Source organism: Mesitornis unicolor, unplaced genomic scaffold, assembly GCF_000695765.1.
Source record: "Mesitornis unicolor isolate BGI_N332 unplaced genomic scaffold, ASM69576v1 scaffold17245, whole genome shotgun sequence".
In the NCBI taxonomy this organism is placed as follows: domain Eukaryota; kingdom Metazoa; phylum Chordata; class Aves; order Mesitornithiformes; family Mesitornithidae; genus Mesitornis; species Mesitornis unicolor.
In genome coordinates this window covers 18,444-33,532 of record NW_010187675.1, presented here as the reverse complement: position 1 = coordinate 33,532, position 15,089 = coordinate 18,444, and the positions used below count along the sequence as shown (strand labels likewise).

The 15,089-nt window shown below is 45.2% G+C and overlaps 1 protein-coding gene across 1 annotated transcript; it reads left to right on the top strand.

The window, feature by feature from the left end:
* The first annotated feature begins 7,570 nt into the window (after positions 1-7,570).
* On the top strand, positions 7,571-12,399 carry TM4SF1 (transmembrane 4 L six family member 1). Its single transcript, XM_010185539.1, has 5 exons — positions 7,571-7,747; positions 9,462-9,551; positions 9,636-9,784; positions 10,439-10,619; positions 12,097-12,399. Exons 1-5 carry the CDS (start codon positions 7,571-7,573, stop codon positions 12,397-12,399), a joined length of 900 nt encoding a protein of 299 aa, XP_010183841.1.
* Positions 12,400-15,089: the final 2,690 nt, after the last annotated feature.

Below are 15,089 nucleotides of genomic sequence, written 5' to 3'. Positions count from 1 at the left end.
CCTAAGAATAACACTAAAATTGCTTGTCCAATTGCTTGGACAGCCAGGGAACAGAAAAAAAGGAGGGAAATCTTGGCTCAGACTGTGGATCTCGGTAGCGCGATCAGAGACGCTGGCCGCTGTAGCACACCCAAATTTCAGAGTCTCTGTCTGTCTGTAGGCATCTGTGCCTCTGGCCGCTGATCCCCATGTGCAGAGGCCGTGGTGCAGCGTTGGCAGCGTCCTTCCCTGGGCAGGAGAGGGGAGGAGGAACCTTAGCAGGGTCCTGTAGCTAAAAGTCGTCTGAATGTTTCATACAGTGCCAGCCTTCTGGAGGAAAATGGGGGTAGTCCTATGGGCACAGTGATTATTCATGCACAGGGAGAAATTCCCATGAGTTTAAGTACCAGGCTGTGTTAGTCTGCCTTTGTGTACTTTAGATAGCTGTGTTTACTTTCATTTATTGGCAGGATTGTGTTTGAACTTAACCAAATACTAGTTATAAAGTTGAAATGCCTCATTGATACAGGCGTTACATGGCTATAAGAGGACTTTGGCTCCATCCAGTACTTTTTCTTTCATATGACCACATCTGTCACTTTTAAGTGTGCACCTGAAATTCGGTGTTTCTGTGGGCAGGATGTAGAAACCCAGCGTTGCACCAAGCCCTCCTGCCTTGATCTCTGTGTATTATCACTTAACCCATTGAACCATGTTTGCGGGTGTATTTACGTACTTTCTGGTGTTAGAAAAGAGCCTCTAAATCTATTTTAGCCTCTAATTTTGCCAACGGCAAATACTAGAAAAAAGTTGCAAACTGCTTGTAAAAGCAAATTTCATCTGGAATCACATCCAGAGCTTGAAAAGCTGTGCTTTCCCAAAGGGAAATTTGAGGAGAAAAGTCCTTTCTGGTGTTCTGTGCGTGTCTTTACTCTGTTTGGTTGCTGCTGGGGAATGTGATACGGTGTGAGTGGGAGGGATTGATGAGGCCAAGCTCTCTGGAGAGCTGTATCCCTTCCCCGGTTTGGTGGTAACCAACACTTCTACCGCTGGTTTCAGGCTTTCCTTAGGTGTCGCACATTTTATTTTTTTTTTCAGTTTAGTGTGCATAATGGACATCCCTGCTGATGGAAAAACGAGAGCTAACACAGGCTTACTTTATACTTAACAGTATAAAAAAATAAGTTGCTACAAGCAGATACGGCAAAGAGTTGGATTAAGCTTCATCTGCTTTCTGTACATCTGTTTTACTCACCGCGATAATCCTCTTCCTGTTCCTTCCCTTTGGGATGCTCTCCAGGGCCACAGGAACACCCTTTTCCCTTTTTCCATTGCAGCTCTTGCTGTGTCGTATGCGAGCCCGTGCCTCTCCTGTAGTCTAGGGGTGCAGTTTCATTGGAACCAAGAGGCTCAAGGATAGGACGATATGGGGGACACAGCAAATTTCCGCTTCTTCAGCCTGCTTCTAGTTTTTGACAAGCCCTTGGCTTTGCTAGCATCAAAGTGTCTGCTTTCAGCTTCTACAAGGAAGATTAATAATAATAAAAAAACCATCTGGAGTTGAATTTAAAATAATTGCCACAAAGTTTATGTGCAGAACAGCAGTTTTCCTATGAAGTGTCAGAAAACGTTCTGTGACATTTGTTGTGTTACGTATGCTCTACTTCATTGTAGAATTTCACTTATTCTTTTTAAAGGTGCTGCTAAACACGTTGGAGTTTGGGATGAACCCTCTACAAGCCTTAGCTGCAGCCTGGCTTTGCTTGAACTCCTCCAAGAGAGGTATAATCCTAATTTAATGCTTGAAAAGTAAATGGTTAGGGCAGGAGTCCCTTGGTGTAGCACAGGCGCAGCAGCAGTGACCGAGGACCACATAAGCAGCGGTTCCTGGTGTTTGTACGCAGCAGTGGCGGTGCTGCACTGTCGCACCACCAGAGCCAAATCACATACTCTCATAATCTGATATTTTCTGTCCCATGGTCTCTGAAGCGTTGGAATTGGGTGTCTTGCACTGAGGGTCTGTTCTCTGCAGATCCCTACGGGGAGGGCAGTCACAAAAGCAGCTGTGTGAGGCACAGGGGTGTATGCTAAACTAACCCCAATTCACACAGCCACTGTGTAGAACAGAATGTGCTTATAGTACAGCGGTGATAATGCTTTGTGCTTGTTTGGCTTTTGAAAGAATGTCACAGTTTTAGAAATAGACTAGAAATATAGAATGCAAATCTGTGTGTAAGTACTTACAGTCCAAGGGAAACTTTGGTTGGCCATTTGGCATGGCCGAGGCTTCACCCACGGGCTGCGGCAGCAATAGAAATAGAATTTGTCTTATGTCCTACTTTTATCATAATGACATAGTTGCAAGAAGTTGCAATGCAGGCAACATCATAGTTTTTTATATGCCACCAGAAAACAGGTTTTTGAAGTGGTTTATTTGCTTGTGGAATGACATTACAGGAGCACTGCGAGTGCAGGGTCAGTAATAGTTGTTCTTTAATAAGGTTTATGAGCTCTTGTTTAAAGAGAGGAATTTCCACTCATTTCGTGGCAGCTCTGCCCTGGCTGTAGGCTTTTGAATCTCCAAGGTGGTGATTGAGTAAGTGTCAAAACTACTTTAGTTGTTTTCAGTGCTGACTCCTTCTTAGGTCAGCATTATTACTAATAAATTAGATCTTCTCTATGTGTGTCAATGTGTGTTGTTACATAAAGGTACGAGCGCTCGCTCCAAGCTGACTTCTTCTGTGGCTCAGATGGGTTTTGTGTCTCGGCAGTGGCAGAGCCAGCGAGCCCATGTGCCTCTTACAGCTGTGTGAGTGACTGCTTTTGTCTTCAGAGATACGGCTGATGGCAGCGGCACGTTGCTCCTCCTCAGAGGTAGCTCATTAGTTCATCCCAGCTCATTAGTTCATCCGAGGAGCTGCCATGTAATTAACAAAGGAAACTCCACTCTGGCTGTGTCCAGGAGACCGTAGACACCAGGGACTTGAGGAGAGCGGGTTCCTCTGCCGTGGTGGGGTCTGTGTCCTGGCATGGCCTGGTGAGGTGGCCTCCTGAGGAATTACAGCTGCAGCACAGAGTTTTTGTGGAAAGCATGAGCAATGCACCACTGCCGCTGAGCAGTGGGTGGTGGCATGGATGGGTGTTTCTCCTTGGGATCAAAGGGAAGCCATGGGTGCTCCTCATGTCACTGGGAGCTCTGGAGGCCATGAGGCTGCCCTGGACTCAGCTCAGAGATGACTGCGTGTTCACACTGTGTGTTTGCCTCCTGCTACCTGCTGAGCAGCGGGGGAGCAGATGAGAACCGCTGGTACGGGGTGCGTGTGTGATCTGTGACCTGTGTCGATGCTGTGCATTGCTGCCCGGTGTGTCAGACCCATCTGTGCAGCCCATGCTGTTCTTTCCCAGCCATGTCCCATCTGCAGACGCTGTGCTGTCACCAGGCCCTGCTGGTCCCCAGGCACGGTGCTGCCCTCCCAGGGACCTTCTGCCAGTGCTGGGTGTGACCAGAGGTTTTGCAAAAAATGGTTATAATGAGAAACACTCTGGTAGAAGTTGTGGTGTAGGGTGTCCAAATGGCAGTGATAGTAGTAAAGCCCCCTTCATTCACATCTGACCAGTTTTTGTAATGTAAAACAAAATTATTTGCCTCAAAGCTTTTTGGTTTTTTTCTTTATCTTGTTTTCAAGACAACTGGAAGACATTTGTCTGTCAATTCTCGCTATTGTGTCTTTGAGCAAACATGTCTAGGGCTGGCTGTAAGGCAGTGTAGAGCAGTGAGACTGACCATTTGGAGCATTAGGAGAAACTATTAGGAAGAAACACATGATGTTTTTCAGCAGAGTGGCATCTTTCTTTCCATCTTCCTGGCACCTTTAATTGAAATCAGGAGATTGCTCAGAAAACATTGATGACAGAAATATTTGTTGCAAATGTTTCATCCTCTGTCTGGCTATAAGGAATGAGAAACTCTTTGGGTGCTAAAACAGTAAAATAAAAAAAAAGGCAACATTCAGTTCAGGGAGGATTAGCAAGATTAACGCTGGGGATTTGGGATGGCTGAGCTGTAAAGATCTCATTTCCATGGGCGAATGCAGCTGGTCGGGTCTGGGGTGTCCTCAGGGTGGGGGTCCTGGCGGCTGCGGTGCCACCAGTGCCCTGGGTGCAGTCAGGGGACCCGAGCCTCGTCCGTGTGACCCTGCCAGCACCGACTGCGACAGGGAGGCCTGGCCCTGACTGCCCCTGTCTGCGTTGCAGATACCCCCCTTGACTTCCTCTCTGGAGGGTGTGGGTGTTCCCAGGATCCCGTGGGTATGGGAATGGGTTGCTGGAGCCCAGAGATCACCTTTTTTGTGTGGCACTTCTCTGTGCTGGTGCAACTCAGTTCCTCCTGTTGATTGTGATGAATCACTTGGGAATCTGGTTTAGGGCGGAGGTGCTGGTTGTAGTTGAAGTAATTTGCTTTTGTAGGAGAAATGCGATACTTCACAGTTTTCTTTCTCTCAATAAAATTCTGTGGTTTTGTGGGTTTTGGGGTTTTTTCCCCTCTATGCAATTATTTGGTAACTTTGCAAGTTGTGGTAACTTTGACAGTCTTTGATAAACTGCTTCCCTCTGTAATAGGTAAAGTTAGGACTTGTCCAAAAATACAGCATTACCAATACACCACTGAGCTGGGGAAAGTAATTTTTGTGACTGCTGTCGTGCTGCCTGGGGAGCAGGTACAGAAAGATGGAGAATGCTCAGCTTTTCAGAGCTTGAACGTAGAGAACTCTACTGCAGTTTATGAGGTCTCCCACTTTTTTCATCAGGAAACATTAGTTTCTCTCTAACATCTTTATTTTGTGAAGAAAAAAAAAAAAGCAGGCCTCTGTCCTGCTGCAACAGAAGAGCCAGAGCAATGATGACAACTGAGGTGGTTGGTTTTTTTTCATAGGGGGGCTGCTGGATCCTCAGACCCCACGTGAAATTAGAGTTGGTATTGGACACCTCAGTAATTGGACAAGGCACCTACTTTTAGCCACTTTGGTGGCACGGAGGGTCAGCGTCCTGCCCTGTGTAGCACTGTTCTGCTGACAACCATCATCCTGCAGAGCTGATGTTTTGGGGATGAAGCCAGCAGCTGCAGTTGGTTACAACCACCCTTTCTGCCACAGGGAACGTGGGAGCCTTTTGCAGTGGCCCTGCCCGATGGGCCTCTGGGCGTGCTGTCACGAGGGCTCTGCCATCCTTGTGAGGGTCTCATCCATCCCGTACCATGCTGCGGTCGGTGCTCCTCGGCCAGAGCTCAGGACCAGATCTGCGGCCTAGGATCAGGCTTTTATTGTCTCTAGCAACACTGGGTGGTCGATTGCCTTTTAATATGGGTTCTTGGTCCAGGACAGGCATCAGAGCCACAGGAATAGTCCTCTGAGAGAGAATATGGGCCGTGGGGAAGCACCTGTGAGTGAGTAAGCAATTTCTGAACCTCTTTAACTGCAAACACTGTGATTCTTGTCTGAAAGCCTTGACACCCAGTTCTGGTTCCACGCTGGTGGAAGCCCTGCTATCCCGTGGTGCTGGAGCGTATCCAAGCTGCAGGTTGGGCCCTGCTGTTGAGCTCCTCCCGTGTGGGCCAGTTTCATTGTTTAAAACTCAACGTGCCCATGATGTGTTCCACAAATCCACCGCTGCTCACTTTGCTGAGCAGGAAAAATTCAGATTTATGAAGCAAACAGGCATGAGAAGTAAACAAGTGCAAGATTTTTGTAACCTATATGATTCTATAGGAGTGTGATCTGAACTACGACTGTACTGTTTGGGGCAGGGTTTGGTAGTGACTGTGGACTGCAGTGCCTACGCGGTGCCCTGCATGCTTGATAACGTACAGAATTTGCTTTCAATATAGCATGTTCCTCATTATGTGACATTTCATTTCGGATCAAGTGTTTAAAAAGCAATTATACAGGTTATAAATAGAAGGGATTTTACATCCGCTTCCCAGCGGCCATGTGTGTGGTGCAGGAGTTAAGGGGGAGGTGTTGAGTGGTGTTTCTTGGGGGGAGTGGTTTGGTTTTTTAGGATAACACAATAAAGGGAGTTTTCGGTTGTGCACCATCTGCTTCAGCAGAGGAAGCTTGCAGGATGGTGTTTGTGCTTGTTTGAGTCACCAAAGGTGGAGGCACAATGATGGTCAGCCCACGCTGCTACAATTGGAGGATATTTCTCACACCGAAGGAAGTCTCCAAGGTCAGCAGCTACAATACCCGGAGGAGACTTGGCACAACCACACCTGCAAAGGCCACTCTCACCCCGCGCTTTCTGTGCGCTCTCAGCTGAAGTGTTGCTCACATCGCAAATCAAACACCATGGGTTTGAATTGCACTTCTCTTTACAGTGTTATCTAGCTGTTAAAAAAAACCCAAAACAACTGATCCGCCCCAACCAACCAAAAAAAGCACTGAATGAGTATTTTTCACCCTGAATAACTGAAAAAGTCCCACTATAGTCTTCTAATATCCTGTACATTACCAAACTTGGTTTGTTTAGCTACTGTTTTTGCAATGAGAATTGCACCATGTGATGATGATGGCAGCAGCAGCTCCCAAATCTAGCTTGGGCATTTCTTGGTTACCTTCTATCGCGTGGTGGCAGTGGGCTCCCAGCTCGTGCCTCTGTGTTGAGCCGGGTGCATGGGAAGAAGAAAGCTTGTGGCCATTTCAGCAAAAGCTGCAGGAGGGCAGAGAGAGAAGGTAGATCTTAAGTTTTCCAGATCCCTTTGTATCTCCATGTACTATGCAAATTAATGTTGCTGGTACATGTCACAGTTTGGAAACCCCTGACAGAATACATTTCTCTTTGTTTGTGGGTTTTCGGTTTTGTTTCTATAAATGACAATTCACTACAGGGACTGTACTTTATAATCCTCTTTTTGAAGCAGTATTTTTCACCAGTGTTTGCTTGGTTTAGCTTTAACAAATGGCTGTTAATCTAAATTCAGCTTTTCTTGTAATGGCAAGAACGAGGACACTCCTTAGAAGCCTATGTGTTCATTTTATTTGTTTCCCAACCTCCTGATGAGGTTTGCTCTTATTCCATCAACAGGGTGGCAAAGCCAGAGGCTGCTCTACATACTCCTCATTGCTGCAGACCTTGTTCTATTTATGCTCAAAACTCTGACTCAATACAGCTGAAATCAGCTTCAGGTTGCTCTGAATCAGCCTGTAAACCTCAAAGTCCAAGCTGCTTCTGACAAAGGAAGCAACCCCTTTTTCCTTCAGTCCCTGGCAGTTCCTGTGTTGTGGTTGGAGCCTGTTGTTCGTGTCTGATCGTGTCTGCTAGTGACCATTCCAAGCATCATACGTTGGAGTGAAATCACCTCACGTTCAGTGTTTCCTTGATTGCGTTTGGTCTGTCACAATTAATGCATTTAAAAAGGGTGGTGGTGTTGTGCCATCCCTGTTGGGGTGACGAAGGGGTGTGCATGTCATCAGGTGCGTGGGTAACCCTCAGTATTTAAGGAGGTGACAGTAAAGACTGATCTCCTTTTAGGTGTGCACAGGTATGAGATAGGTTGGATTGGACAGGTGAGAGAAGGGTTTGGAAAGCCGAAGACATGTGTTTTGGAGGGCGTGCTAGATGTATAGGCTACAAGTTGCTCATTCTTGCTTCGCTTTGCATCGTGGCCAACATTTTACTTTATTTTCCCAACGGCGAAACAAGATTTGCTTCAGAGCATCATCTCGGCAAATACGTGGAGTGCCTTCATGGCATTCTAGGCGGAGGCTTTCTGGTAAGTAATGAGCTCGTGGCTTCTGTCAAGGTCATTTTGGAGCTACTTGGTACAGCTGTTTCTTTACCTCTCCTACCACTAACTTTCTGATCAAATATCTTGTCAGCAGGAATCTCTGCAGTTGTTTCAAAAGAAATTAGCTACATTACCCACAGGTATTATTAGTTGCTATTGGTTATCTTATTTGCAGCATTTTGTCACTGAAGAGCTGAAAAAATCATTGGGTCTAGGTCACAGGATCCAGATGCAAAACTGGCAGCAAACCTCTCTGTAGGTCACAGTTTGCATAAACGGTTAAATCTTACATGTTTGTTATATCATTGAACTATTCACTTAGATAGCTAGCATTTAGTTACAATTCCATCATTTCTGTTATCTGAGATGTTGACAGTTATTTCTGTGCCTTAGCTCTTTATTTGGAGGACTCGAGTGGCAGCTATCAAAGCTTTGCATCTGAGTAGCAGCAAAGGATGAAGAACTGAGGACGTTCACAATAAGACATTGTTAATGTGAAGCTATTTTCTACCTTCTCAATTTTGTGGACCACACTGTAGCATATTTAAGTTCCTTGAGCTCAGAATTCCTTTCTCATTTGCTTTTAAAAGTCCTCTTAGAAATAGGCTACAGATCTCAAGGTGTCTGCTCATCACAGGTTGAAAGGGATTGCATGCTGGGGCCCTCGATCTGGAGGGGCACACACAGCCATGTTACAGCCATGGCACAGCTGTGGCACAGCCCCGCTGGAAGCCCGGCTGGGGTTCACTCGTGGAATAACGTGGGTGCAATTGGTGTGAATGCTCCTGGAACGCACTCAGAAACCGCAGCGCTGGGGCTCAGCCGTGGGTGTGAGCAGGGCTGAGGAGTGCGTGACTGCTCAGATGGGCAGTTCTTATTGTAGTGCCTTGTTAAGTAAATCTGTGCAGTTTGCAGATAACACTCTGCTTGCTCTTTATGGTTTTCCAAAGTACTCCTAGGTGTAGAATGTCTAAGTGCAAACTATTATTAAGTCCAGTTAGTGCTGGTGGGGAGGATACTCTGTTTAATCAACTCTGCCTCTTATTGATTTTCTGTTAAAAGCTCTGCCATATGGATGATTTCTGTTTCTTACAGACAGCCGCTGCTTTGTTACTTCACGTGTCTGTCACTAGAAAAGGCTGGATGTCTGTAATGAGCTGTTTGCCTGAATTGGGCAACATATTCCTAGACTTTCTACTGTGGTCAGACTGGTTTGCCACACCAGCAGTGGTGACTACTCTTCAGTAACTAATCTCCTGGTAGTAGTTTTTTCTTTAGCAAAATAGTTATGAGATACTTACCTTGTAGTTTTCACAGAGCAGAAAGTGAATGCTTTTTTTCTTTTTTTTTTTTTTTTTTTGCAAAGCATTTTATTTGCAGGATACAGCCTTTAAAGTGAACAAAAACTTGTGAAGTTGGAGTACTTCAAATTGCAGCAATACCACAACAGACTCTTTATCGATGGGCTCTTCATGCACTTCAGTGCTGTGTATACATAAAACAGAAATAGAAATATACCTGTGCTGGCACTTCTGGTATCAGTAGTGAGATGCCCAGAGTGTTACATAGGACCAAAACTGGATAATCTATAAGAGCAAAACTGGATAATCTAGAAGCAGTGAATGAATGTGAAGGGCTGTGTTCTGTCTGTGCAGCAGCAGGGGCAGTGTGATGTGTGGTCTGTTTGCTCTGTCCCCAGGTCCTCGTCCCGGCTGTGGTATTCATTGGGCTCCACGATGACAACTGCTGCGGGTGCTTTGGCCACGAGCACTGCGGGAAGAGCTGTGCGGTAAGGAGCCTTTGTGCTCAGCCCCAGAGACCCCTGAGACCATGGTGGCTGTCTTGAACGTTCATGTCTGTGTTTGCTGTACAGATGCTGTCCTCTGTTCTGGCGGCCTTCATTGGGATCCTTGGTTCTGGGTACTGTGTCATCATTTCGGCACTGGGCTTGTCTCATGGACCGTATTGCTTTACTCACCTAGAGAGAAACTGGGCCTATCCTTTCACTGACTCCTCTGGAGGGTAAGTTGTCTGTCCGTGAGGATGCTGTATCTTCCCCCATGTACATATAGGCTTTATTCCAGTCCCTTTCAGCAATATCCAGTAACCGCATACCAAGATCCATTCATAAGTTTATGCCTCTCACTCTCTAAGAACTAAAGAGATGGCATCAGTTACCCATCCTGTTATAGTTTAAAACCACAGCAATGTAAAACCGCTGTCCTACAGAAAGGGATCTGAACATACATATATAATATAATAATATCTATATGCCACAAACTGTTCATATCTTTGAACATTTCTAACAAAGCATAAAGTTTTAGGACATGAGAGATTTACAAACTATGAATAGCAGTTGTTACAAAATTTTGTCTTTTGATTTGTGTAAGAATCTGTTCTGTGAGGCTTGCTTCTGAAGTTGCTTTGCATCAGTGCAAACTGGTGTAATCCGTTCATTTGTGACAACGCCACAGAACCTTTGTAAATGAAACTAGAAAAGGTTTAGAAGAATCTTTATACACTGCAAGGTGAGGAGAGCCAGAAGCTCTTAATTATCCCTAATCACTTAGAGTGATTGTCCTGGATGCAGTTACGGGCTGGGTGTAATTTGGTTCTAGTGTATGGTAAGCATCCTGCTCTGTCACAACGTTAATATGTTTTTAATTGCATGTACAGGTACTTGTTTGAGTATAACAAGTGGTCTGAATGTCAGGAACCCCAAAACATCGTGCAGTGGAACGTCACCCTCTTTTCCATCCTCCTTGTCCTGGGAGCGATCGAGTTCATCCTGTGCTTTGTGCAGGTCGTCAATGGCCTTCTGGGCGGGCTGTGCGGGCTGTGCTGCCGGCACGAGGAGGTAAGGCACCCGCGCTCCTTGGGGAACGTGAAACGCTGTCGTTTCTGATGGCACTGTGGAGTCCTACTCAGCAGCTATTTTTTAGGTATTCTTCAGCAGCAATTCAGTGTACAGTTGTTTTTTTCTTATATATAGCCCTGTTGTGTTTAGCTTTTTCATGTAGCATTGACCACATGCTTTCAGCTGACTCTTCAGCTGTCACGGTGAAGTTAGTCTGCGTGGAAACTGGGAGGCTTTCTTCCCTGCTATGGCACATGTGATGATCAGCACTGTATAGGCGATACACCTGAAATACAACTCTCCTGGTGCCGGTGGTCTTTGCCACAGCCATGCTGTGGTTGCAGAGCGTGGTGTGCTCTTTTGGTAGGCTGCTCGTTCCAACTGCATTGCTTTAGCCTCGTATTTTGCTCACAGCAGCTGATAGACTACTGAGAAAATGCTGTATGTAATGAGACCTGCAGCATCCTGGCCTCGATTAGTAAAAGTAGGATAAGAGAAGAAATTAAATTGCACATAGCAAACAAAACCTGTAGACAGGTATGAAGGGTTTTTTGAAGGTGGTGGGTTTTTTTGAGTGAGGAAGTGAAATATCCTCCACGTTTCTTTAGTCTTGTTAAACAGTTTGAGCATGTTGTTAAAATCAGTATCGTAGTGGTAGTGTTGGAATTGCAGTGGCTTAAGGTATGGACCAGATATGATTTATATCACACGCATGCACATTATGGCTAAGAACGTGTTTCATGTTTTAATTGACAGGGTTGAATGTTGGGGCTCTTCCAAAGCTGTCACTGTCTTCTCACTCCTGTGCTGTAACTGCAGTGTGATAGAGCCATGCTATGGCTGTCTAAATGTGGTCAGGTTAATTTTAGGTATTATAGCTGGATACAATATAATATTAGTCTTCTTCCCTTTAATATGTGTTTGTTTCTTCTTGTTTCCCCCACAGACATACGTTTGCTAGAAACCTGGCAATGTGTTGACGTCGGTGCATGTGTGTGATGTTGAGTATTGTGTGGTTTTTTTATACTCCACGCTTACTAAAATGCACAGTTTGTTGTCAGACTGTTGTTGTGGTGTTGCCAACTGACTTGGGGCCAGCCTTTGCTGTTGAAGCCATACGCGAGTTTTCCACTATCCTGCCTGTATCTAAAGGCAAAATCTCAAATTTCTTTGGTTCATTTCACCTGATTATAGGCAACTGCCTGAACACGTCATTAAAGATGCCTTCCCCTCCCACCTTTCTACTGACACAACAGCTCTGTACTTTGTTGTACTTTATGCTGCTTTCCCAGTAAAGTTGCACTCTCATTCTGATGTTGGACTGAATACAAACCCAATGTATTCTGGCCTGGATATAAATTAATACTCAGCTGGAGCAAAAACAAAGCAGCAGCAAAATATGGATGGTTGAGGGCAGATCCATGCACTTCACCTCTTCAAGATTTTTGTGAGCTTCTCCTGTATTTCACAAATAAAGATTTGTATTAAAAATACCCAGCAGGTGTCAGTGGTTCTTTCCCTGCCCGCGCCGGAGCAGCGCGCTCCTGCTCAGGGTGAAGGGCAGCGGTGGCGTGAGAAGGCGGACGTGGAACGGCCAGGGCAGACCCTGGCGGAGCGGAGCCCCTGGGCGGTTTGGTGTCGGTCCCTGCGCCCCAGCCGAGGTGCGAGGGTTCAGCGGCCGCGGGTGCAGCTGCGATCCGCTGCCTCAACCCCGGCTCTGGGCTCGCCGCTTGTTGCTGGTGGCGGCCCCAAGGACGGAGCGGGGTTCCCGTGCGGATGAGGCACCGCTCTGCGTCCCTTCCGCTGCTCTGCGGGAGAGCGGTCACCTCCTGGCTGCTTGGGGTCCTGAGAGGGAACAAAATGTGGGTCTGGGTTCCGTTTCCTACCTCAGCAGCAGGCCCCCGGGCGCAGCAGTGTTCAGGAAATACAGTGCAGGCTCAGCAATGATGGATTAATCTGAAATATCTGACTTCACCAGTAAGCAGCCTGGAGGCAGTGCTCTAAGATCCTCTGCTAGGACCTCTAAAGCAGCATTTTTTGTGAATATTACAGTGAATGTATCACAAGGTGAAATAAATCTGAATGGTATGCTGTCAACAGCATTGCGGGCAAGGTCAGTGTGCCACTGGCAATGGCATTTTTAAAGTGAAAAACAAAATGTGACATGCTGTTTATTTCAAAGAAATGAGGCTGACTTTCATTATCGCTCAGTTTTGAAATCTAGCAGTTAACGTTGTCTTTGAAAACAGACAGTTCGTTTCTGTTTATGGAAGAGAAAGAATTTCCCGTGGGTGTCAGTGTGTATCTGGGGCTGTCCTCACGGCCAAAGCTGCCCGGTGCAAATACTCATCTGAAGAAAAAAACAACTGTGAAAACCAAATTGCACACACGCATCCACAGCAGCAAAAGAACCTGCGGATGGGAAGACTCTGTGTTTAGAGTCTCAGGATATATGCTTCCTGCAATACCGTTTATTCATACCTAAATACATAGGAGTAGGTAAGGGCAGTCTTCAATGCTGTTTCTGCTTGTTACATTTATCCCTGTCTTGCCCTGCTGTGGGAGGGAGCAGAGTAAGTGTGTGCACATGTGTACACACACACACAATTCATTGCTGCTGTGCAGTGGGGTGTGTTTGTATGTGAAGGAGCACTCTTTGGGAAAGAATTTGCAAGTTTAAATTAAGTGTGATGTGCGAGAAAGAGGGGGAAAAAAGGATCTTGATGGAATAGGGTATAATTCCCATGCAACTTACAGATTTTTGCCTTTATGCTCACGTAATTGTTACTTGTCTTCCTGGTATGCACAACTAGGTAAAGAACTGAGACGATTTTAGAAATTCCAGTGGACAGAATGGGTAGGCTCAAGTTTAGAATGAGAACTTGAGCTCAGATCCATGTAGCAGTAACGCACAGCGTTACTACTCACTGTTTATGTTGTCATTTTTAAAAAGGCAAGTTGAATTCCTTTGCCTGATGCATAAGACAGTGTTTTGGGAGCATTATCAGTTACATCATGGAGAAGTGGTTGTTTTAGCTTAAATTCATTTCAGTTAGCAGAGAAGTGACTCATCCAGAGCAAACGCAGCTTTTCGGTAATGGTCTCGGCATCAGCTGATGGACATTGACAGCAACAGGAATGCAGTTCTTGCAACACTTGGGAAGATGTTTGAGAAACTGCTTGCCAGGTTTGCTTAATACTTGGTATAAAACGGTTGCTTCCCGTTCCAGCAGTGTGGTGTGCCAGCAAAAACACACCTTGATTTGGCATTTGCAGAGCTGAGTTTAAACACAAAACAAGTCATGGTGCAGAACAAATGCTGTTTCAGGTGTTGTTTTCCAAGTAAGTTTCTTCTAATCAGAACAGATTGCTATGGGAAGTAGCAGCAAATCTGATTATATTAGCTATTATTATTATTTATTATACTAGCTCCTCGTTAGTAATTTTGGCCTTTGCTTTTAGAAAAAAAGATTTCAGCCTATTACATGCTCTTTGAGTCTTGTAATAAAAACATCAGTCCTGGAGATGTGATGTGCCTGCTTTTATTGGGTTGGCTGAAAAGTAATTGTGGATTTTTTTTAACAAGTCTTGAGATGTGACTAACTTCATTTTGAACTGCAAATTCATTATGTAGCCTGACAGCTGACAGGCCAAGCTTACTTTAGAAAAGGAAAGTGCACAATTTCATTAATAATTGTTTGGCATCGATTTCAAAATGGAAAATCAAAAGGAACATTTTCATCATATTTTGCTGTATTACTTCTGAAAAGGAAAACATGCTGTGCAAGCTCATAAAAAGTTATGCGATGCCTATGGTGAAGATGCCTTAAAACTATGGCAGAGTTGGTTTGCTAAGTTTTGGTCTGGAGGTTCTGATGCTAAAGATGCATCATGCTCAGGAAAGCCAGTTGGGATTGATAATGACAAAATAAAGGCATTGATCAAACCAAAGCAGCGTTAAATGACACAACAGGTTGCTGATAATCTTAACATACTGAAATCGAGCATTGAAAACCATTTAAAACAACTTGGATATGTTAGGAAGCTCAGTATTTGGGTACCACATGAGCTCAAAGAAATCTGTCTCACTGAGTGCATTGACATCTGGGATTCTCTCAAATTGTGAAGAAAATGACCCATTTTAAAAATGTATGATAACAAGTGATGACAAATGGCTCATCTACAACATCAACGAACAAATACGATCGTGGAGCAAGCGCGATGAATCGGCTTGAAGCACTTCAGAAGCAGAGATTCGCTAAAGGAAGGTCATGCTGTCAGCCCAGTGGGATTTCAAAGGCGTTGTGTATTTTGCATTTCTTCCCAGGAACCAAACCATTAATTAGGATGTGCAGTGTCATCAACCGGATAAATTAAATGATGCCATCAAACAGAAGCATCCAGAGTTGGAGAATCACAAAGGTGTTGTGTTTCTCCATGATAACACCAGACCACACACAAGTTTGGTCA